General features: G+C 42.7%; 1 protein-coding gene across 4 annotated transcripts in view; it reads right to left on the bottom strand.

Annotated features, from left to right (window-relative positions):
• Nucleotides 1-6,705: 6,705 nt before the first annotated feature.
• mrtfab (myocardin related transcription factor Ab) overlaps nt 6,706-24,246 on the bottom strand; it is a 42,408-nt gene continuing 24,867 nt past the window's right edge. For 3 of the 4 annotated variants that reach the window (XM_061706448.1, XM_061706451.1, XM_061706449.1), the window contains 17 exons: nt 23,482-23,547; nt 20,564-20,619; nt 20,218-20,293; nt 19,156-19,314; nt 17,130-17,293; nt 16,901-17,026; nt 15,908-15,976; nt 15,649-15,833; nt 15,227-15,392; nt 14,587-14,967; nt 13,556-14,506; nt 12,362-12,562; nt 12,195-12,287; nt 10,410-10,550; nt 10,189-10,281; nt 9,672-9,732; nt 6,706-8,578 (listed from right to left, as the gene is read on the bottom strand). In XM_061706448.1, the coding sequence (XP_061562432.1) occupies nt 8,034-8,578; nt 9,672-9,732; nt 10,189-10,281; nt 10,410-10,550; nt 12,195-12,287; nt 12,362-12,562; nt 13,556-14,506; nt 14,587-14,967; nt 15,227-15,392; nt 15,649-15,833; nt 15,908-15,976; nt 16,901-17,026; nt 17,130-17,293; nt 19,156-19,314; nt 20,218-20,293; nt 20,564-20,619; nt 23,482-23,547 (3,533 nt within the window). In that variant the 3' untranslated portion in view covers nt 6,706-8,033. The remainder of the gene's footprint in view (nt 8,579-9,671; nt 9,733-10,188; nt 10,282-10,409; nt 10,551-12,194; nt 12,288-12,361; nt 12,563-13,555; nt 14,507-14,586; nt 14,968-15,226; nt 15,393-15,648; nt 15,834-15,907; nt 15,977-16,900; nt 17,027-17,129; nt 17,294-19,155; nt 19,315-20,217; nt 20,294-20,563; nt 20,620-23,481; nt 23,548-24,246) is intronic. The other variant, XM_061706450.1, reaches the window with a different exon arrangement.

The following is a 24,246-nucleotide window of genomic DNA, read 5'->3' as shown; positions in this document are numbered from 1 at the left end:
AGGAGCAACAGGAGATTGCTTTTTGTTGTTGTTGTTGATTTGGATTATTTACACACACAAAGCACAGAGTGAGGTGCTGTCATCAAAATAATGCGTTTGTGTGTGCGTTTTCCGTACTAATGCCCCTTTGGACGGTGCTGTCATTGGTGACCTTCTACAAAATGAAAGGAGATGCAAATATGCAGCTTCATTTAGGCCTGCAACAAGTCATTTCCACAATGAGCTCCTTTGGGCCCGCTTAGCTCAGGCACATCGCCACCAGCATCTTTTTCTCGACGTAATCGTCATGAATCTCATTTCCCGGTGACTTTGTTTCGACCTGTCTTCTTTTTTTTTTTTTTTTTTTTTGATTGGCCTACCCAATTATTTACATATGACTTACTGAAAAGTAATGTTTATGAAGCGTTAACCCTGGATTGTGTAGGGGAGGGAAGCATATTTGGGAATTTATGGCTTATGGTTAATAAATGGTTCATCAGGAACATAAGAACAAATTACATTTTTCATTTTAATTTTAAAAAGTTATAATTGAGACAACACGGCACACTAGTGGTTTGGACGTCTGCCTCACAGTTGCGAGGTTCCGGATTCGACTCTCGGCTCCAAGCTTCCTGTGCGGAGTTTGTATGTTCTTTCTGCTTGTATGGGGGACTCAGGCTTCCGCCCGCATTCCCAAAACATCTTGCCGCACACAGATCAAGTAAAGTTTCACCGTAGAAGTGTGTGAGAGTGAACTTTACAACATGAGACATGAAATCCATTGTTGAAGTCAGTCAATTGATTTTTTTTATCCAGCTGAGTTTTTTTCTGACCTGTCGCTGTTAACGTTCAAAGTGTCAACCTTTCTCATACTACAGGAGCCGTTGAAACATGTTCTGTCTGTTTGCGGATGTTTTTTTTTTTTTTTTGTATGCAGCCCAGACAGTGCAAACGTGTTTGTTATTTAATAATGCAGCCATGCAAAAAAGGAAAACAAGGTTAGAAAATTGATGATTAGGAATGTTGGGTAGTCACTACTGTTGTCTGTACACAATTTTAGTTAGTATTACCTCCTTACTGGTGAACATCAACCAGTATGTTATTAAAGAAAATAGTATAGTTAAGAAAATCCAAATCTTACAAATCTTACAAATATAAAATATATTTAGGTTTAAGTCTCAATGTTATGACAATCCAATTTAAATCATTCAGACATTCCCGTGTAATCTCATGTAGGACTTTGTTACATCTTATTCCCTGGAATCTGGATTATTATTATTATTATTTTTTTGTATTTTTAAAGGTGAAGAGTTCTTCTCTTCTTAATGTAATCTAAATGTGTTATTTTTCATCCTGTGCTGCCATCTCACTGGAACAATGAGGAACCTGCTCACGCCTTCCAGACTGCGCTTTGTGGTTGTTCTGGATGAAGAACAGTTGCGTGTGCAATGCAAAACAGCAGCCCGTTGAGTGGCAGACATGGTGGTTGATTTTAATAGGGAGCTGTTTTGTCAGTAGATCTTCCTGCAAATTTCTGGTTCCTCTCCAGGCAATCATGCTGCAGCGCCTCCACTCTGTTCTTTGTGGGCCTCACGCTCATATGCTCTGTCTGCACCTTGCTCTTGTTTATACCGGCATCTGCACCGTCTTCTCTTACTTGCTCTCTGCCTATCTTGGTTAGATTTCTGATAGTTTGAAGAGGATTTAGTGAGACTAGTAGTCGAAAGCACGCTGGACTCGTGGATAGCACGACTGTCTCACGGAGTGAACAATAAACGAGGTAACCAGTTCTGAGGCTCTGAATTTGAATCTGGGGTCGCGCCCTTCTGTTTGCATGTTCTCTATGCGCTTGCGTGTGTTTTCTGCAGGTACTCAGGCTTCCTCCCACATTCAAAAAACATGCATTGTTAGCAAAGATCGGTAGGGTCGCCCGAAACATTTCAGTAATTTGTGTGTGAGGGAATTTCAGTGGTGTATGTGACGGAAAAATATTCTGTAGTGCGGAGTGTATGGCATGTAGAAGTAGTATGCTGTAATCGGTGTCAATCTATTTTGATGACCTGTCACGCTATTTTATGAATGGGTGGTTGTGTGTATTCTTCCTTACATTTGGCTTTCTTTGACACCACAAATCCTTCCAGACCGTCTCTGCTGTGACGATAGCAGCAATCGGTGTAATTGGACTGCACTCTCATTAATATATTTGCAGTAGCGCCCGTCTTGTCTTGTCTTCTAAAGCCGTCACGCTACACGGGAAGCATCATCGCTCCTCTGAGCTCAGATCAGGTGTGTGTGCTCTTAAGGAGTCAATGGGCTAGAAAAAACACCCACAGAGTAGGAAAGCTTGGCATTCATGCTTCATCTTTCGCAGCCAAACACATTTTCTACACCCAAACGATTCCACCGACACTGATTAACCCGAAATGTCACCTTTGTGAAATTGACATAACGCTTCATCACTGTCCCTCCTCCTGATGCCCAATACCTACGGAATCAGTGTTGGGCCGTAGCGGAGTCACAAGACATTTGAAGCAGTTTAGCTACTTTTGTCATTTTAGCTTGTAGCAAGCTTTAGCTTGTAGCAAGCTTTAGCTTGCTACATTTCTCTGGTGGGTAGCTTTAGTGTATTAAAGCTACATTTATGAATGTAGCATCTTTATGTACGTACTTTATTTATATTTAAACATGTACATTATAATGTAGTATAACTTGTAGCTTAGCTTACTATATTTTCCAAGTAGTTTGGCCAACACTATATTGAATCTAGAACAAAAGCAGTCACCATGGAAAAAGTTCATTTGTCAAACTTTCAGTGCCCTCAGTTTTTGCGGGTGTGTAATATTTTCCAAAACTCCACACTGATATGCTTCTATATCAACGAAAAATGGTGTACGGACGTCACGGTGCTCAGCACACACTGCAGCCCGCATTTGGAGTCGCTGTTTTTGAACTGTAAGCCATTCTACTCGCCTCGCGAGTTCGCATCATTCATTCTGGCTGGTGTCTACATTCCGCCTCAAGCTAACACGAACGCCGCACTGCTAATGCTCGCCGAACAAGTAATCGAAATTGAAAAAAAAAAACCGCCCGGACTCACCCCTCATTATTTTCGGGGACTTTAACAAAGCTAAACTCAACTACGAACTCCCGAAATACAAGCAGCACATCAACTGTCCCACCAGAGAAAATGACATTTCAAGCCTAACTCCTGTTTCCTCCTCTCGAACACCAACTGCCCTCATGTCTTCATCCATCAACCTTCTCTTTGGGCTTCCTCGAGCTCTCTTGCCTGGCAGCTCCATCCTCATCATCCTTCTACCAATATACTCACTATTTCTCCTCTGAATGTGTCCAAACCATCGAAGTCTGCTCTCTCTAACTTTGTCTCCAAAACATCGAACCTTGGTTGTCCCTCTGATGAGCTCATTTCTAATTTTATCCAACCTGGTCACTCCGAGAGAGATCCTCAACATCTTCATTTCCGCCACCTCCAGCTTTGCTTCCTGTTGTCTCTTCAGTGCCACTGTCTCTAATCTGTACATCATGGCTGGTACTATATTTCAATAGTACCACAATCAGAGTTCCTTTGCAAGGGCCAAATGTTTGGAGATCTGTATTCAAGCCAACCATCTTTTCTTTGAAGATCGACATTAAAAGGACTTCCTTCAACCATTTGTACGTTTATTAGGGTTTTCATTCTCCGCCCAGATAGTCACGTGTCTTGGGTTCACAACAGGCGCCCCGGTCTGCAAAGAGGATTGTTTTGCATCTTATAAGATGAGGGAACCGGGTGTGCGCGTAGCTAGAAGGTGAGGCGCCAGCAGGCGAGTGTGATTCCAAATATGGTCATGAGGAACGGCCATCTGCCGGGTGCACCCAGGGAGGGGTTAATTCCACGCCCATTAAATTAAACCATGATGAACTGAGATCCAGGGGTTTTCGGGGGCCTTTTTCGTTGTTCTGGCATTGTAAGCAGCTGTTATGACACTAAGGCTTGTTCAATAAATCGAATTAGCCCAAACGCCAAGTGTCTCGAAGTCTTCATTCATCCCATGCCCGACGGAAAGACGCAGGTCTCCCGGGTGACCTCCGACTCGGAACCACAGGCGAAAAAATCCACCTCAGCCGCACCACTGTTTTATAATCTTTGCCCTTCATCCTAGCAGAGACTCTTCTGTCACATAACACACCCGACGCCTTCCTCCACCCGCTCCAACCTGCTTGGACCCGTTTCTTCACTTCCTGACCACACTCACCATTGCGCCGGACGGTTGACCCCAAGTATTTAAAGTCCTCCACCCTTGCTATCTCTTCTCCCTGTAGCCTCACTCTTCCCCCACCACTCCTCTCATTCATGCACATATATTATGTATTACTTTGGCTAATCTTCATTCCTCTCCTTTCCAGTGCATGCCTCCATCTTTCTAATTGTTCCTCCACCTACTCCCTGCTTTCACTTCAGATCACAATGTCATCTGCAAACATTATGGGTCACGGGGATTCCAGTCTAACCTCATCTGTCAGCCTATCCATCACCACTGCAAACAGGAAGGGGCTTAGGGCTGATCCCTGATGCAGTGTATTTGTATGATCATTATAAATCCTATTGTAGTCTTACAGCTCTTTTCTAAAGTGTGCACTGAGGGAACAAGTTGGTTTTATGATTATTACCCCAATAAACAAATAAATGATTTTTATTTATCATACCTAATTATGTTCAAATATGGAGATAGGAAAGTTTAGAGATTAATTGACTGATACAAAGAGTGAGACTTTCATTTCCACATGTAATTAATGCAGACACACGCTTAATCACAGGTCGTAGAACATCGCCCCCATGGGTCATATTTTTTTTTTTCCTACTGTGGCACCCTAAGCGACATTTTTTTAGGCGGCCCCTTCCATCAGCGATTTACATACACTTACAAATGAAATCAAATACCACTGATTGAGTTTAATTCACAAGATAACATGCTTAATTGGAAACTAAAACCTGAAATACAATATAATGACCCTTTCCAACTGTAAATAAGTGATTAATAATACTAATAAATTATAATCATAAAATCATCATATGACAACTCACTGGAGACCACATGATTTATGCTTATCACTGAAAGTCCAGAGTTTGCATCAGTTAAGTTTGAATGAGTTTCCACATTGACAGAGAGTTGGGAAGATTCTTAGAGCACTTTGGGATACTTTTGTTGTTAGTTTCTTTTGATGCAGGAAGGTCAACAGAGTATTATATCATATTTTTGATGGCACAAGTGGAAAATTGTTTTGTTCCATTGCAGGAAGTTGAGGACCACTCCAAATGTGTCTTTTACCTCTTCAGGTTCTACCCACAAGCACATTGAAGCACTACCTTTTTAGGAAATTGCCAGAAAAAGCATTTGACTATTAAATGCAGGGGGAACAAAATTACCTCGGCCCCTGGACTCTCAATACAGTATAACTGAACATTTAAAAGTGTCCTTTTATTGTGGCCAGCCAAAGCAACACACGTGCAGTATAATGCTGTCTGTATCAGCATCTGGATATGCCACACCTGTGAGGTGGATGGACTATCTCGGCAAAGGAGAAGTTCTTACGAACAAAAATTGTAGTGTAGCCTCCACATTCGCTGGGAAAGAAAACACATTGAGTTCATTGAAACGAGCCAACTATAATGGGAAAACAACCTAAAATTGAAGAAAAGCCTAAAATGCGCACTCTCATAAGATCCAATACAAGAAATGGATCAAATATTCAGATTTTACAAAGATGATAATGCTCACTATTGCTCAGAAAAATGAGATGTTGATTGGTTAAAACGGAGCTCAGAATGACAGTTTTCTTCGTTAGCATAAAAATAAATAAAGTAAAAAGCGTCGTCAAGCGCTGTTACAAAAGCTTGAAAAATTTGTGCACCTGACGTTCAAGTCACTCTGGTCTCGCAGTAAAATGTAAATAGAAATGATAAAATACAATCTAAATACAGATTTCAAGTTAGGAAATTATTGCTTCTTGTACACAATGATATTAAATAGTCATGCTGATGTGAGTATGAGTGCTGTATCTCTAGAATAGAGGAATCTATATCTTGTAGATTTTCTTCATCCTTTAGGTAGCAATTTCTGTTTAATGGCGCCGCCTCGTGGCAATTTTCAGGTTTCTCCATTTACTGTCATAGGACTTCACCACTATGTTAGCGTTGATTAGTGATAGACTACGGCACGTTCCGATTTACGTGAAACTCCGACGTAAGCCGAGGACCAGCTGTAAGCAGAGGTAAACTTAAGTGCTAAAGGTCCACATTCAAATTTTTAAAAGCGGCAGATGAATACAATGGGTCATTCGTAGATGGGGTCAACTAGGAATGTAAATATGTTAAACACAGTATGTTCATGTAATCAGTAAATTATAATTAACCAGTTATTTAATAAAACGCTTAATGCACAGTACGTAGAGTATAATTATTTTACTTTAAAAAATATTAAATCAATTGGAGATGAACTAAAAACACAAACGAATACATTTAAATGCCCCAATTTTAAGGAAACACTTTTTACAAAAAAAAAAATATATAATTTTATAAAAATAATCAAACCTATTAGAGGACTCACAATGACAATATAATGCTTGGTCGAGAATAGAGCCTACTTTGCCCACCTCTGCCCTGTATTAGTAAGTGCTCCAAAATCTGGTCACCCTGTTAAACTACATTAATAATTTGGACAAGAGTTTTCATAGCTTTTTTCTTTATTCTTAGAAAAAAAGAAAGACAAGGTCCAAGTCTTTGGAGGCCCTGCCCTCACCCTATTTCCCCCAGCTGGCGAGCTCCACTAAAGAACCAGCAAAGAAAAAATTGCCATATGAACAATTGATAATATACACCCCATATACAGCAATACATAGTGGTCTACCATAATGTTACCAATAATATGCAACCTCTAACGAGGCTTCAGTTAAACCTGTCGCCACTGATATGGTTCATTTCAACAGCAACTGACAACCAATGACGGTTGTGCATGTTTTTTTTTTGTTTTGACTAGTGTGGGTGGGCTTCAGGTTGCTCTGGTGATGGAGGGAGGCCACTGAAAGCTGCCTTTGCACCCCCCCCCACACCACCTCAGCTGACCAGTCACTTAACACAAAAGGCGGCTTCGCCCAACATTCGTCTGCTGACCTGAACGCCCCCCTTCAACCAATCTGACATAAGTGCAAAGTTTAGGAGGCACTGACACACACGCACTTCACACACACTTCCATCTGATAGTACAAGGCCTGATGGGTAAAGCTTTCCTTGAAATGACTGATTCACCTTCAGCAGGTAATGCTCATGGATCCTCATGGAAATACTATACAGTTTGCCTGAAGTCCACCTCATAGTGCATAATAAAGCCACTAATAGAAAGGGCTGTGTGTATGTGTGCTTGTATGCAACGCCGGTTGAGCATTTATTCAATATCCTAGCTCCCTGTACTAGTACGCTCCTTGTCCTCAATAAGACAATTCGGCACACTAATAGAACGACTAACTAGCGAAGTTTTTTTTCCCCACTACTGCCTTCCACGCTTGTATGACAGTTCTGCAGACTAGTAGAATGACTATCTTACTAGTACCTTCTTCCCCACTACTGCATGACATTTCTGCACACTACTAGAACAACTTTGGCAACTTTGGCTAGTAGGCCAACTACATGTTATTAGTGAGGGTCCAGGAGGCTACTAGTGAATGATACATGCCTTCTAGTTGGTGCTAGTAGTCTTACTATTGCAGCACAGTACTTTACTAGTATGATTTAATATATACTCATAGGCCAAAAGTGGCACTAGTAGTGGGAAAAAAAACATTAGTAGAAAAACAAGTCATTTTATTAGTGCGCTGAATTGTCTTATGATCGAGGACAAAGTGGACTAGTGCTATGACCTTCAGCTGGATGTCAAGGATATTGAATAAATTGTCAAACGGTTTTCCATATGCGTGTGCCAGAGAGCCCAGCAGTGATAAGAGACAGCATAGAGAAGGTATCAAGGTGGAGCCTGAGCACAGCGCGCCGTCGTCTGAGGCTACAGACACGACTCCAAGTGCAGCTGCAGGTCCGTGCTGTCCAGGAAGTCAGCAGAGAAGACGCTTGGTGGTGTGTGCGGGGTCAGCGGGGTCAGGCTCGTCCCCCCGTCCCCTCCTCCTCCTACCCCCGCGCCGCTCCCGCCGCTGGAGTTCCCCACCATGGAGATGTCCAGCCAGTCCATACTGTCCAGAGCGGCATCTACCAAGTCCAGCTCCGCCGAGTGGGTGGAGAAGCCCAGGTCGGACGTGTCCATGGGGGAGGACGGGTGGTCCAGGATGCCAGACGTGCTCAGTATTTGGCTGTGGAGGTCGTCGATGAGCGTCAGGCCGCCGCCGGGCTCGAGAAGCGTGGAGCTCTCCAGGAAGTCCTCCAGGCGACCGCCGCCCGTGCAGGGCTCTCCTGGGGGGGCCGGAGGGGAGACGAGAGGAGAGGTAGGGGTGGGAGGGGAGAGGTGGAGAGGGGACTGCGGGGAGGTGGGAGAGGGCGGGTCAGAGTGCAGAGGGGCGAGTGATGGGTCCGGGTTGGCCTTAAAACCGGGGATTTCTGTTGGAGAACACAAAAGGAAAGGAATTTTAAAAACCTAAGCCAAAAATTGTGAGTGACATGAGCCACAATCTAGCAGTGGCCTATCTGACGCTCACTTGTACAGAAATCCCTGGCTATATTGCGGTTCACTTAACGCAGATTCAGTGTGTCGCAATTTTTCTTTATAGGTCAGTGTAGTGCAGTAACTCATCTGGAAATGTCTGGTATAGTTAGCTTTACTTGCCATTTCATTTAAATGTGGCAACAATGACTCACGTATGGACAAATGAGCTTGTATTCTTTTGCAGAAAAACAAACCTTATTGATACTCACACATTTGGTAAGTCACCAACTAGCTTGAGGATAAAAAGAACATGACTGGAATGCTACTGTTTAACACACAAGCCACAGTCAGACTAACGTAATATAATACATTTACAAACGCCGACGTATAGCTAATGCACACACACATAACAATATGGACAGGAACAAATGCAACTAAAGAGGAACGTTCAGCTTGATTTTGTTTTTTTTTGCAGCTACAGTACTGTAGTTAAAAACATCACCACAAAGAATACTGAGAAGCAGCAGGATCTGCCGGCCCTACTTCCCATAATGCTTTAACACTGACCATCACTTTGAGGCACAGCGCTAATGCTGTAGGCAAGAAATATGTGTACATCATGTCCTCGTGGACTGTTTACATCACTCAATCAGAGTACACCCACATTTTGTGTCCCTATGCTCATGTAGAGTGCATGGATAGTAACCTCAAGTGGACAAATACAATACATGCACCTCTCTAAAGTATCACCTATTGGCATATAATTGCATATGAAACTTTTACATTTACATAAATAATACAATAAATAATTTGTCGCTACTTCGCAGATTTCATCTATGGGGGCAGTTCTAAAACGTAACCCCGTGATAAGGGATTACTGTACATCAAAAATTGGCTCGACACAGACCTCCTCCCCTGAAAACAAAAAACAAAAAAACAAAACAAAAAAACACTGCGCCTACAATACAAGCGGAACCAAAATGTACGGTACTGTAAAACTATGCTGAAACACAGTTGAATGGGAGTGTGTTTGCAACATCTTAGTACCTCCACTCTTGAGAAGGATGTCAAAGAGGTCGTCCATCTGCTGACAATTGACGCCATTCCCCTGCAAACAGAAGGGACTATATTACTTGGGAAGTGTGTACAAATGTATCAAAAAGTAAAAATGTCCTCTACAACAGTGGTCCCCAACATTTGTTTGCATCGCGGACCGGTTTAGAGTAGGTATTTTTTTTTTTTTTTCATGGACCGGCTGTCAAGGTGTGGCATATATATACAGCCGAAATAAATTAACACGACTGGCAGTGGAAAGATTTTTTTCAAAATAAAACACCTTTGACACACGAAAATGCAATAAAACGGAAACTATATAAGTTGGTCATTCCTTATATGTGGCCCGGTAACAAATGCCTCGCGGACCGGACCGGGGGTTGGGGACCAGTGCTCTACAACACAAACAACAACAAAAGATAAATAAGGAGATTGTGCAACAAAGTGAGGAAGTGAAATTAAAAAAGCAGTCAGAAGAAAGACATTTGATAGCAAAGGATGGTGGACATACTTTGCAGCGCTTTGTAGGAAGAGAGGTGTTGGGTTTGGGGGAGGGAGGAGTAAACAGAGTGTGCCGGTCATAGGGCGGACACGCCCGCTCTCTCTGCTTGGATGGAGTGATGAGAGGAAAGGAGAAAGGAGAGGAAAAAAAATCAATGAATGTGGGGAAGAACGAGGAGCAGAGATGAAAATGGAGACAAACGTGACGAGCACTGGTCGCGCTGTCAGCACCTTGAAGGAAGAGATCAAGCTGCTTTGGCTTTCGCTGTCCGACATGTCGTCGAAGAAAGGCTGCAGGTTGGGGGGGGCGGTGACGCACGAGCTGGCCGGCGGAACGCCATTGGTGTCCACGTGCAGCTCCACTTTCTGTCCCTGGGGGAGGAAATTAACGGCACGCGTCCATCAGCTGAATCAATTTCAGTTATTCCGGATTTATTATACTTTTCCTATATGAATTTATAGATACGTGCAAAGCTCATGACAATTGTGGGTAAACCATTAAATAGCTAGAAGACAGATAGATGGATAGAGTCACAGATACAGTTCTGCCCACAAGTTTACATACAGTGGCAGGATTTGTAAAAAGTGCACCATACTTTAAAGAAAAAAAATAAGTATTTTATTTTTAATTATATTTAAATTAAACTAAGGCACTTCAGAATAACAATTATTAAATGTCCCCTTCCATCAAAATCCAAATGTTTTCATATGTTTTATACATATTGCAACATAGGTCAAAATGAGTCTGCGACCTGGTTTAAGTTTGACATCTAAGCGGTATGTCAATTGAATGCAATAATAGCCTTTGAACAACAAACTGCTTGTAAACGACAGGATCGGAATTTGGCATCGTTGTGACATAATTTTGTCAAATAAAATTGAAGTACCTGTCCACTCCATGGTTGGCACATGCCCACTCATCTCAGGAAGAATGGCTGAGTGACAATGCGCTGCATCTTTGCAAAGCTTTGCATCACCTTCCAAACTCAGAGGAGTTGAGGAATAAATGGCTTGACTTTATTTCGGGAGAAATTCCTAAGCATTTCGGAACCCGAATTGTGCTGTATTGGGGCACATTTCGTGGAGGATGACTTCGCAAACATAAGCTTTCACACATGGCTGGAAGTGCATTGCGAGACACGGCCGGTAGTCGCCAAGCGAGGCAAATAGAGTACAGAAAAGCATACATGTATTGTGGTTTACAACAATACTGAACTACATTCATAATTTAGAATGATTAAATCGCGAAGCTTGCAGTCATTGCCACCAAAATGTGTGCGGGCTATGAGCATCTTGCGCAGGGCACAGAGCGAATGAGAACTGAGAGGGAACTTGTATGTATCCAGTATACCCCTCTCTATTTCTGCCCACATCCTCTGTAGGAATTCACTACTTCCTTCATTGCTACTTTATGTCGCTCTATCTTTAGGGTTTAATAAAAGTGATAAAATACAATACACTGTATATCTGCAGCCTATACGGAATCGTCATTCAAGCGGCGTCATGTGATGTCGCTATAAATGCTTGCCGCTAGAAGACTGTTGCTGGTTGACAAGGCCCAATCAGATCAAAGCTCTTTTCCTTATTTAAATTACAGATTTCAGCAATCCAATCAGAGCAAAGCTTATTTACTTTGTCTCTAATGCCAAGCATAAAAGACCAACTAAAATAGCTTGAAAAAGGGCATCGTGGGCATTTTCAACCCAAATGATCTTATCTAAAACTTTACCTCCCCCCCCCCAAAAAAAAGGATATAGATCTTAGGAGCACAACTGTAGATATTAATAAATGGACAGATGATGACATGGTAGGTAAATCAATAGATAGACAAAAGATAAATAGACTGATAAATGGAAGGATGAATGGATAATGATAACCAGATAGACATAGATAGATGATTGACAGGTGGATCATGATATAAATGGATAAATGATTTACAGAAATAATTAGAACTGGACAGAAGACAGAAATGGATAGATGATAGATGGCTAGAAAGACAGATGGCTGTAGTCATACCTTTTCGATTGGCTGGCTCACACTCTGCCTGTCTTTCTGCTCTTGTGATTGGCCGTCAGTGCTAGGCAGCTTGCTCGGAGTCGACTGCAGTCTCTGCAGGAACAAAAACTATGAAGGACGTGTGGTCTCTTCACGCTCATGAGTACACCTTTTTGTCCGGTCCATACTTGCAGCGTGACGCGGCCGTTGCTTTTGGCCAGTGAGGGCGTTCGGTTCTGACTGTCCGCTGTGTTACTGGTGAGGGCGATCAAGTAGTGGTTGCCATTGGTGTCAGTGACCAGCGTGCCGCCAGCCTTAAGAAGGTCTAATGAAAAAGCCTGAGTGTGAATCTGAGTGCTGTTCTGTTGGTTCATGAAGACTGGTGCCACCTATGGGGGAGGGTGAGGGAGGGGACCAACATCATGAGACTTCTTAGGGAAGTAAATTGGATTTTTACATTTGTATATAATTAGACCAGATAGATTTGTGTATTTTTTTCTGAGTTTTTTACTAAATTATTTAATATGATACAAACTGAAAGTCATACGTGTAAATTGATTTTTTGAAAAAAAAAAAAATAATAATAATAATAAAAAAGCTTTTGTTCAAGAAGGACCAAAAATTTGTCTTATTTAATAGTTCAAGCTTTATGTTAAAAACAGAAATAGCACTATTTTCCCTCCATCCATCCATTTTCCAAGCCGCTTATCCTCACAACGGTCGCAGGCGTTCTGGAGCGTATCCCAGCTATCTTCGGGCAGGAGGCGGGTTACACCCTGAACTGGTTGCCAACCAATCGCAGGGCACATACAAACAAACAACCATTCACACTCACATTCACACCCACGGGCAATTTAGAGACTTCAATTAACCTACCATGCATGTTTTTGGGATGTGGGAGGAAACCGGAGTACCCGGAGAAAACCCACGCAGGCACGGGGAGAACCTGCAAACTTCACACAGGCGGGGCTGGGGATTGAACCCCGGTCCTCAGAACTGTGAGGCAGACGCTCTAACCAGTCGTCCACCGTGCCGCCTAGCACTATTTTATTGAAGCATAATAAAATGTCATGAATTAAATGGTTTTATGAAGTGTAATTGCTCTATGTTGGAACAAGTCGAAAGTCACAACAAAAGCACAGTAATGTTGGATGTGCGCCTTTCATGGGCGTGACCTAGTAAGTGTACCACTGTATTATAAACACCACTGCATCATCTGTACCATCTAAAAACTGATCATAATCTTTGATACTGCTCTTTTTATGAATCTCTGTAGTCTGTGTAAGTGTACCTAATGTTGTGAGTGCATGTGCCTTAGAACTTTTGTATGACTAATTATGTGATGAACATGATTTGTGATGAAGTGGGCCTGCTATGTTCACCTGCTGTGTGCTGACAGTGGCCGTCTGCTGTTTGTGTTGCTGCCTTTGCTGAGCCTTCAGCTGCTTCCTCTGGTGGCTTTGGTTGGCTGCAGGCTTCTGGGTGGCCACCGTCTGGTTGTGGATCTGCAACTGAACCCGCTTCAGCTGAACCGAGCTTTTGTGGTGCGTTTGGTTCTTCTTCCCTTGAGCCTGTTGCAGGTGGGCCAACTTCTGCTGGGCCTGGAGCTGCTTCTGCTGTGTCTGCTGAATGATGAGCTGCTGGAGTTGCTGCTGCTGCTGGAGCAGGATTCGGGATTCCTTTTTGTGCTCGTGTTGTTTTTGAGGGCTTGACTTGGGCTCTGAAACTTTCTGCGACTGCTTCAGTTGCGCCGCTTGTTGAACTTGAAGCCGATTAATCTGCTGCAGTCTGATCAGAGTCTCCTGGGAGCACTGCATAGGCTGGAGCACTCTTTTGCTTTGCCATGCCTCCTCCATGACTCCCGTCATACCTTCCTCAGTCTCAGCCTCCTGCTTCACCTTCACCAGGCCATTGGGAAGCAATGGGGATTCAATGGGCGAGGCTTTAATGAGTGGCTCAGATTTAACATCTGGAGACGGTGTTCTCTTGTCACTTCCTTCCTGCTCTGACGCCACGCCTCCCGCCATCTTTCCCAACTCCAGCTGGGACCTGAGCGTCTCCACCAGCCTCTGCTTCTGCCTCAGCATGCGGGTCAACTCTTCAATCTGTTTGTCCTTCTCCTGTAGCATCTGGTCTTTGTCAATGGAGCAGGGGTCCATGGCTACCACGGAGAAAGGCTCTAGGGACTCAACTGAGCCAGGGGAAGACCTGTGGAGGCTGCATGAGCTAAGGCCTTCTTCTTTCGGCTGGCTGAGCGCTTGTGAAAGAGGGGAGGGGTTGGACAGGTGCTGAGGAGAGGGATGGAGGGTGAGTTGAGTCAGGGGAGAGCTCACCTGAAAAAAGAAAAATAATACAAGAGGTGTTCAGAAAAGCCTGCAAGACAAACGTGTGTTTTTTGGGATGGGGTGCTCACCATCTCTCCAAACATGTCTCCGTTACAGCTGGTCTCATCTGGACTCAGCCCTGCTAATGAGCGTTCAGATGGAGATGGAGAAATGGGCGGGCTGGAGCTGGTGCTTCCAAAACGGATGACTCGACCGGGAAAAGCCTGAGCTAGCGGGGACAGCGCTACCTTGAACCTTCCCTCAGCCTGTTGGGGGTCCGTGCCGGCAGTCGGAGCGGTGTTAGCTGCAGAGGCGGCGCTCTGATGGATGGGTTGCAACGCGCCATTTTTTGAGACTGCCGCAGGGGTGCCGTTTTGCTCTTGGTAGTTGCGGAGCCTCTCGATGAGATCGTTCTTGGTGCCGGAGACGGTCAAACCTCGCAATTTAAGTTCCTGTTTCAACTCGGCGACCTGGAACAAGAGAGCGATACTAGGACTTTACTCAAAGTGAAAGAAACTCGACAAAACAGAGCTTTTACAAACAAAGTAACGTTTTTTAATATTGTTCATGCTCTCATGTAGCTAAATTGAGTCAAAATATAAGAAAAAGCATAAATAAAACTCATAATACTATTTCACTTACAGCCGAAGAACCTTTGTTATTCTTTGATACTTAACTCCAGTCATCTGATGTTAGTACATTTGATGTTCATATTCTTGGCCTATTTACCTTGAACTCATCCAGGTTGGCGGGCAAAGTGGTCGGTTTGGCCCCTCCCACTGAAATTTGGCTCTGACGTGCGTTTCCACTCGTCGGGGTTGCATTGGTGGTCGTGGGAACGTTGCGAGTGGGGGAAGGGCTAGGGTTCGTCGGGAGAGGCTGCTCTGGAGCTGGCCTGAAGTTGACGACCAGTTATAAGTAGAGCTACAACCTGCTAATTTTAGCAGCCTCGTAAAAACTAATTGTCTTGGTCATTAATAATACTGGCATACTGACAGTGAACATTGACAATTACAGGCCACTCACATAACATGAGGCTAACTGACAGATTTTAGCTTTTGTGATTCTAGACTTCAAGAGTAACAGAAAACATCAGATGATAAAGGTTGATGGAGGACAGAATATGACAAACAGCATTGCTTGACACTCACTTGGGAGGCGCGGGCAGGATGGTGTGGTAGTTGTAGTGCTGCTGTTGCTGGTTGAGAATCTGCAGCTGTAAGAAGAGCTGCTGTTGCTGGAGGAGTTTGGCGTAGGAAGAGTCCATCAAAGGTGGACGCTCCTTGTCCACCTTCTGGTCCGGAGGGATGTACTGGTGGTACTTCAGCTTCTTCACCTGCATGTCATAGAAAATAATTGTTAATAGATAGAAATGAACACTCTTTGGCCTTGTCGCAAGAGCTTGCTGACCTTGGGTTTGTTGTCTTTTGCTTTCTTGGATCTCAGCGGAGGACGGTCAGAACTTGTCTTACTGTGGGACTGTAGACGGACATTGTGAGAATTTGAGAATGAGGAAACATTGTTACATAGCATAAAGTACAAACTGTTAAGCCACGACCTTTTAGCCCTGTGGTGTAAACAAAGCTTTTTTGCCGATTTTCCCAATCCCAGGACCTCTCCTCTAGCCTTAGCTTCTTCTTTTTTTCTCACAAAAATCATGTTTACTGTTCATTATTTTTTTTAGAGCTCCATGGTAAAGAGATGAAGACATGGTGCCCATTTATACTTGGCAAAAGCAGTAATTTGTCAACATGCTAAACACTTTGGACTCAAGTTATGTGCTTTCAAGCTAATTTTTATTTTTTTTGCCAAGATCACCTTGCCACGCCTGTACAACTCTACATGCATCAATCTTTAACAACAGACATAATGACCAGCCTAGCCATGCCATTTCCTTTTATGAAGTTAAATTGTTGAACATTTACAATTTTAATTTATTAAGGCTTGTGTTTACATACATGTTTTTGAAAGACAATTTTAATATTTCTGTGGAAAGTTATGCAAGGGGAGTACTTGCTTTCAAAGGTTGTTTGGTATCAGGAGAAATACAGTAAACCCCATCACATCAAAACTTTGAAAGATGTTATTGCCATTTGTTTTTTCCACAAGCGAAGGGTAAAAAACATAAATATATAGCTGCCTCCTTTCAACTGCAATGCCGGAGATGAAGACTTAAGTGGATTCAGTGAGCAGGATATTTTTTTTGGGCACTAGCGGTATTTTCGCTTCTGTGTTACTTTGTGTTGTTTCTACTTGTTTAGTTCCTCCTATAAGGTTGGCAGTGTTTGTTTCCTCTAATTATATGTGTAATATGCATGGCTCAGATTTTTGTTTAATTCATTTAGTTGGTACAGTTTGCATATCCTTGCGCACAATAGACTGAAATTTACATTTTATATTCACCTTGAGCTGCCCAAAGGATGTGCGGGAGGTTACTATGGTCCCGTTTGCCACTTTCAGGGGTGGGGGTGAATCTGACCCGTTCACCAGGGGAGTAGGAGGAGGCTGTGGAGTGGGCTGTGTGACAAACTGAACAAAAACACAATGTTTCACTTTTTCCATTTTCACAATAAAATAAGTTTGTTTACATTTGAATTATTTCCTATTAATCTTCTGTCTTATTCTTCAGTACCTGTGTGGGGGACATGTCTCCATTCTGGGCGAGCACATCTGAGGGCAACGGCTGCGGGACAGCACTCACAGGAGAGTCGTGAATGGCGAGCTGGTCGGGTGACAGCGCGTCACTGCTGTCTTCGTCCAAAGATGAGTTCTCTCCTCTAGCTCCCTTTGGAGAATCTGTAACAGACCAAATAAATCCACTGGTGTAATCAACATAATCGAGCCAGTAATTAAAATTAGCGTTTTAATAGTAACTCTAACCAATTGACATATTCAAAATTGCTTACGGAAAATGACTTAAAAAATATATATATTTTTTAGAGAAGTTGCACATGAACGTATGCACTACGATACATAACTATCTTGCAAAACAAGGACCCCATGTTCCCACATAGCTATTGTGACATTTCTCTTGTGCTGTGTCACATTTAGTATGAAGTGGTACAACTATATGAGGAAATGTTTAAGTCACAGTACTACAATGCAGATGAGTCCAAATGTAGGAATTTGAGAGGTGGTGCAAGAGCAGATAAAGCACAATGGCTACACATTACTGGAAGTGAGCGGATATTACTCTAATTACTAATTCAGTAATTATTGCTGAAGAGTGTATTTGCCCCGATTCAACTTTTGCAGACTCTGACAAGAGGTCATATTTGTAGTTGTTTCTTCCTTGAACAAGCCCTACCCTGCCACAAATCATTTAAGTAGTTATAGTGTTGTACTGCAAACGCACATATAACAATTTGGCCTTGGCAGAGGCAATGCGGCGGACTGGCGACCGACGGGTGAGCACATCCGCCTCGCAGCTCTGAGGACCTGGGTTCAAATCCGGCATCGCCTGTGTGGAGTTTACATGTTCTCCCTGTGCCCGCATGGGTTTTCTCCAGATACTCCGGTTTCCTCCCACATTTCAAAAACATGCATGGTAGGTTAACTGAAGACTCTAAATTGCCCATAGGTGTGAATGTGAGTGTGAATGGTTGTTTGACTATGTGTGCCCTGCGATTAGCTGGCAACCAGTTCAGGGTGTACGCCGCCTCTCGCCCAGAGTTAGCTGCTCCAGCACGCACACGACCCTAGTGAGGATAGCCAGTGATTTCCAACCTTTATGGAGCCAAGGCACATATTTTGCTATTGAAAAATCTCACGGCACACCAACAAACAAAAATGTCACAAAAAGTGGATACATTAATTACTGTATGTACGTTCTGCCATCTAATAGAAGAGCATTTTTTGTTCTTTCTGTCTATATGCCTCAATGGCATAAATAGATGAACAAAGATACATTATTTCTTGTAAATAAATAATTTTTTGAGCAATTACGTAAAATTTTATAATATCCCACGGCATATCTGAAGAGCGCTCAAGGCACACTGGTTGAGAATCACTGGGATAAGCGGAACGGAAAATGGATGGAATAAACAGAGGCAATGCACTTTCTGGTTGCTCGTTTGTTTTGTTTCTGGCCTTGCATAATTGCATTGTTAACTAATTACGTACACCATCATTCAAAGTTTGGTTTGGACACAGTTTCTCCTTCAACAGCATGAGAAAGTATGTCCAAACATTTGAACTCATTGTGTACTCAAGTTTGTCAGTGAAGCAACTGTATACTTATCCATCCATTTTCTGAGCCGCTTCTCCTCACTAGGGTCGCGGGCGTGCTGGAGCCCATCCCAGCTATCATCGGGCAGGAGGCGGGGTACACCCTGAACTGGTTGCCAGCCAATTACAGGGCACATAGAAACAAACAACCATTCACACTCACATTCACACCTACGGGCAATTTAGAGTCTTCAATTAACGTGCATGTTTTTGGGATGAGGGAGGAAACCGGAGTGCCCGGAGAAAACCCACGCAGGCATGGGGAGAACATGCAAACTCCACACAGGCGGGGCCGGGGATTGAACCCCGCTCCTCAGAACTGTGAGGCTGACGCTCTAACCAGTCGGCCACCGTGCCCAACTGTATACTTATTCAAATGTGAATGTGTTTGCCTGGTGTCATTTAAAAAACATTTATGGAGGCATAGTTACCAGGTGGTGAATTCTCATCAGGGCAAACAGACAGGATGTTTTTGTGCACCAGTTCGATGGGACCTGGCCTGTGCGAGATCTTGTCGTTAAGGTCGTCGGCCAGTCGAGCTCTCTTCAGTTGCAGCTGCTTGGCCTGCAGGGAGGGCTCTGCTGATGTCTCTGTAGAACAGACATGGATAGGTAAGCTACGAGTATGCACAGGAAAAAAAGTTCCTTGGGGGTCTGAGGGGACTTTTGATGAAATGCTTCCTCATTTGACTTAAGCGGGGTACACTCATAGTGACAATCAAAGTCAACAAAAGCCAGAATGTGAGATGTTTCTGAAAGATTATTCTGATAGATTAGCCTGTGGTGTGGGTGTGCTTAGAATGATCGCTGCTTGAAAAACGGTCAGGGCCAACAATCATAAATGTTAAACCTGTTCAATATTTACGAACACAAATCTTTTTGTGACGTGAAACTAAATGACCTGAGGCTTGCGCGGTTACCAGGCAGAAATAAAGGAGTTGAGTGTGTAAGATGTCTCCCAAGTCATTCACCACAGTAAAAAAGACGAGAAGAGTTTGCAACTATAATGTTACAAGACAAGCTAAAAGTTACCCTAGATTCTTCTAGTTCTTCCTTTTCTACTACGAATTTTTGCTTTTGTATTTTCCAGCAGTCTGGATGCCATCATGCTGCCTCTCACAGTTCAGTCTTGGCACTACAAAGGATATTGTTCTGGATGTGATGTGCTGTGTCTCGAGTAAATCATCGAGTAAACCTCACAGTATAAGAGCTGTAAGCATACACTTGCTGATTTTTTCCTCATCATGCGTTGGGTCTCAAATCTGTTTAAATGTTGAAAAGCGGTATGTGTGTACCTCGCCTGAACATTGAGGTCTGTCAAACTAGAAGTGTTTAGTCATGACTTCATTACAAATGAGGTTTACCAAAACACTGCACATATTATAGAAAACTGTGGAGGAAAGCCTTAACTTTAATGTTGAATTTGCAGTAACTTTTATTTTGCATGCAACTAAAAAAGATCAAAACATGTTTAAATAAAATGAGGACCCTCACCCTCCAGAATGTGCATCCTGACCAGCTCAGAGCGCTCGGGACGACTGCGGATCTTCCTTTTGAGATAGTCTTCAGTCTGTCCGAAGAAACACACATGAGAATAACCACCACAACAAGCACAGATCATGCGATGATGACATTAGTTCTGTGGCAGGTCTGTAATTTAAGGTCTTTTTTGGGAGAAGGCAGGTTGGCAACAATGGCACCTTCTTTGTACAAAGTAGGGATTTATCCAAAGTACAGGCAGAGAAGAGCAACATAGGTTTTAAGAACTTAGAAATCCTTGTAGCATGTAATTTTTTATGTATTTATTTATTTAATGCTTCTTTTCAGGGAATTAACTCACCCTTGCACGCTCCAGACTCCGCCGCTGCTCATGAAAGGCTGCCGGGCTCTTCAGCGCTGAGGGGGAATAAATAAATAAATAAATAGATAAATATAATATAACAGAAATCTAGAACGCTGCCCTGTTCCGTTGAGCGAGTGGCAAATGTGACAAAGCTGTTAAAGGCTCAAGTGGGCGTAGAAGGGGAAGGTCAGAATTGTTATTCCCAACCACGCGCTGATGATGATGACGAGGCTGCATGCAGCGTGTGCAGGAGCAGAAGCACAGCCTTCACCGACGTGGGCCACCTCTGCTATTAGCCAAGGAAACACAGTCAGTGTCTTTGCATCGTGTCTTTTCCATACATGTTTGAAGTGTGGCAAACCATTCACAACCCATGACTACAATCACAACCATCAAAGCTGATTGTTACGATTAAACATACTTCCTCTGCAGGTATAATACTAGTAACCCATTTTACCATTTGCCAGCCAAGAATAAAGTGAAATGGCGGTAAGTAAAAAAAAAAATCTACTGAATAGCACAGAAGCTCTGCAGGAACGTCATCTATTCTTGATGAGCAGATGTCTGGAGTGTATTTTTAATGGGGAGCAAGTGGACAGACTGATGGATTAACTGTTTGCTATGGGCTTGTGGGAGGAAACCATGTATAAGTGCATTACAATCCGAGAGAATGAATTCCGAAAAGTATAGAGTCAGTAAAGTTGACAAATTGTTTAGGTTAACTAAGCAGTATATCAAAATTGTGTTGTCTGAAAAATAACTATTTGGGGAAGGATATTGAAAAGACAGCGGCAGTTGGGAGTGTTGAAAGAGAGTTATCATCTGATTGGTCAAGGGCTGGTGAAATCCATGCCCGGGACACGCATGGTGTAGACATTGTGACCACGAAATGACACCAAGTGTGGGAGGGTGGGGGACATTCCTCGTGTCACAACTCCTGACGTACTCAGAGGACCTACATACCGACTGTGATGTGACCGAAGCGTCAACGTCACGACACAACATTACTGTACGTCGCTTATTCTGTCACAGCCACCGGGTGACACTAAATAACATGGAATTGGATGTTGAAATTATGAGATATAACGTCACATCCTCAGTGGAGTGTGTGTGCGTACGCATGTTTTTTTTTGGTGGGCGGGTAGGAGATGCAAGTACTGATTTCTAAGTCAGTCGTAAGTCACGCAAGTGTGGAGTTAGCTCCAGACCACGATGGATTTAAACTAAAACAGTCACTGTTTGATTGACGTTTGGATGGTCAGCTTAATTTTGCCATTAAGTTCTTATACTATTACTCAAAATTTCATTGTTAAACCAATTTGTACATCTCTCCCATTGTCACTTCATTCATTGTTGTAGCTCTGTCACTGTGCATCGTTTGCACAATTGTTGCTGATCAATATTACCACACTACTGGACACTTTATATTGCCTTATGACTCGCTGTACTGTGTATTTGTGTTTGGGGCCCAAAAGTATATTTGATCATAGTGTCTTTTTTGCTTTAGTACAAGAGTGACTCCAACTACCAGAGACAAATTATTTGTATGTTTTAACATACTTATCCAATCAATATGATTCCGATTAAAAGGCTTCACAAGAATATGGCGGATTTTGCCATTTAGAAATTTGGACAAATGGAGCAGATAGTCTGGAGTTTATGATATCTGGTACAGTATTGAGTTGACATGTTAGATAATGCAGGCTGTGTATGTGCCACTAACCACCATATACAATTGGTGCAACTGACTTTTGCCATTTTGTTCTTATCTTAAAATTGTCTTCTGTCACCCGCAAGGTCAAGGCTATGACGGAATTCTTATTTAGCCTGCAGCCTTAAGGTGGTCTTAATATTATCAGCCACCTGTCACACTATTATTATTATTATTATTTAAAAAAAACAAAATCAAATTATTAACATCAAAGCAGCTGGAGCAAGTGCCTTGCTCAAGACCACAGAGACGGTCATTAATGAGGGACTGAAGGCAGAAAGTTTCTTACTCGCACCTCCTACGTTGCAAACCATGATTTCACACCATGGCTGAGCTGACAATTCAGCCGGATCCCACCAACAGGATCCAAGATTCTCTTGTCGCACAGAGAACGCTCAATGTCATGATATGAAACATCATGTTGTTTTGTTTCTGTGCACGTCACCTACAGTCCAATTATTTAATAGGGCCTTGCTCTACATGAGGATGCAGTCGAAAAAGTGACGGTTTGTAGAATCTTGGGCTTAGAGAACATACATCACACAGACACAAGATAGCTCTCCATTTAGTTTCTATTTGCACATTCTAACTGTGCCATATTCCACCTGGACAATTTAATGGGATTGGCAGTGGGCCTTGTCATATTAAATGGTTGCAGATAGATTAACTAACCCTACTAAAGAATTCTGAGATGGACAAAAAGCCACTGCAGTGGATTTTTCATGTTGGCTCAACTTCATTGCACCTTAGTTTTCTTTCTGTAAAAATATACCTAGTCTTCATTTCACTATCACAAGTTTGGGAGTTACACGATCATACATCCTGTGCAGTTACATGCTTCTTTTTGTTTTATTTCACTCTACTCTTACTGTGTGATGTGCACATCTCTGAAACAGGAAGTTGGATGCAGACGAAGAGGAAGCGCTTCTATTTGATAACTAATGTGCAAAAACTGAGACTAGTCCATGAATTCAACGTATAATGCACAGATAGACGGATAGCAACAGAAGGGGATAGCCGTGTTTAGCAACCGCATCCTGCAGTACATGTGTATAGTCAGATATGTCATTGCATATGCTCATTGAGGATGCAAGGGCCACTTTTTTAAATGGTTTCTATAAGGCCTTCCTTTACAGTTTGTGTCAAGTCAACAGCATTAGGTCATGAGCAGCTAACAATACGATTTTGCACGTGTGACACTTACGTGGCATGATCCCTTGACTGACCAGCTCCTCTCGCGTGCGTCTCTGTTGGAGTTTAAGCTGGAGGACTGCATGGAGACAGAGGAGGTGAAGGAGAGAAGAGGAAATCGGAGTTAGTCCGGTTAGATAGTGAAGTGGGAAGAAAAAAAAAATTAAAATGCTGCTCCTTGTTTTTTCTTATTGTCCCGCTGGTCACAGGTCCTTTGTCCACTTTTACATAAATAAACCACCACAGGAATGCAAATGCGTTTGGAGTGACATAAAGAAGTCACATTTTCTAGCAGTCAGTTCTTCCTCCCACTTGAAGTATTTTTTTTCAAAGCAAAAGAGGCGGGTACAAGGAGCTCATGAGTAGTGTACAACACACTTCCTCTTTCTTATAGGCCATTTTATTATGTGTTTCTGTTTGTATGGGTGTGCACAGATAGGTGAACAATTAACCATACCATCGGATGGTACGATAAAGCAAGATAAATCAGCAAAAGAACAAACAAGAAATACTTTGGAGGAAATTATACTGCAAGAGGTTAAGAATGAGGTCGATTGTGCCATCTTTTTAAAACAGGAAGCACTTGTTACATAACACAAGAGACCAAGAAAGACATTTAGAGAACCAGACAAAGGATAACAACAGGCTCAATGTTAGACCATGTTTGACATGGGTGCCTTGGGAACCTTTCATAATTATGCAGTCAGAGTGTGATAAATTTACATATCAACATTGCAAATACGGTGGAACTTCTAAATACAAAAAGCAGAACGTTAAC

The sequence above is a fragment of the Phycodurus eques genome, chromosome 19 (assembly GCF_024500275.1).
Source record: "Phycodurus eques isolate BA_2022a chromosome 19, UOR_Pequ_1.1, whole genome shotgun sequence".
In the NCBI taxonomy this organism is placed as follows: Eukaryota; Metazoa; Chordata; class Actinopteri; order Syngnathiformes; family Syngnathidae; genus Phycodurus; species Phycodurus eques.
This window is presented reverse-complemented; position numbering and strand designations above follow the sequence as displayed.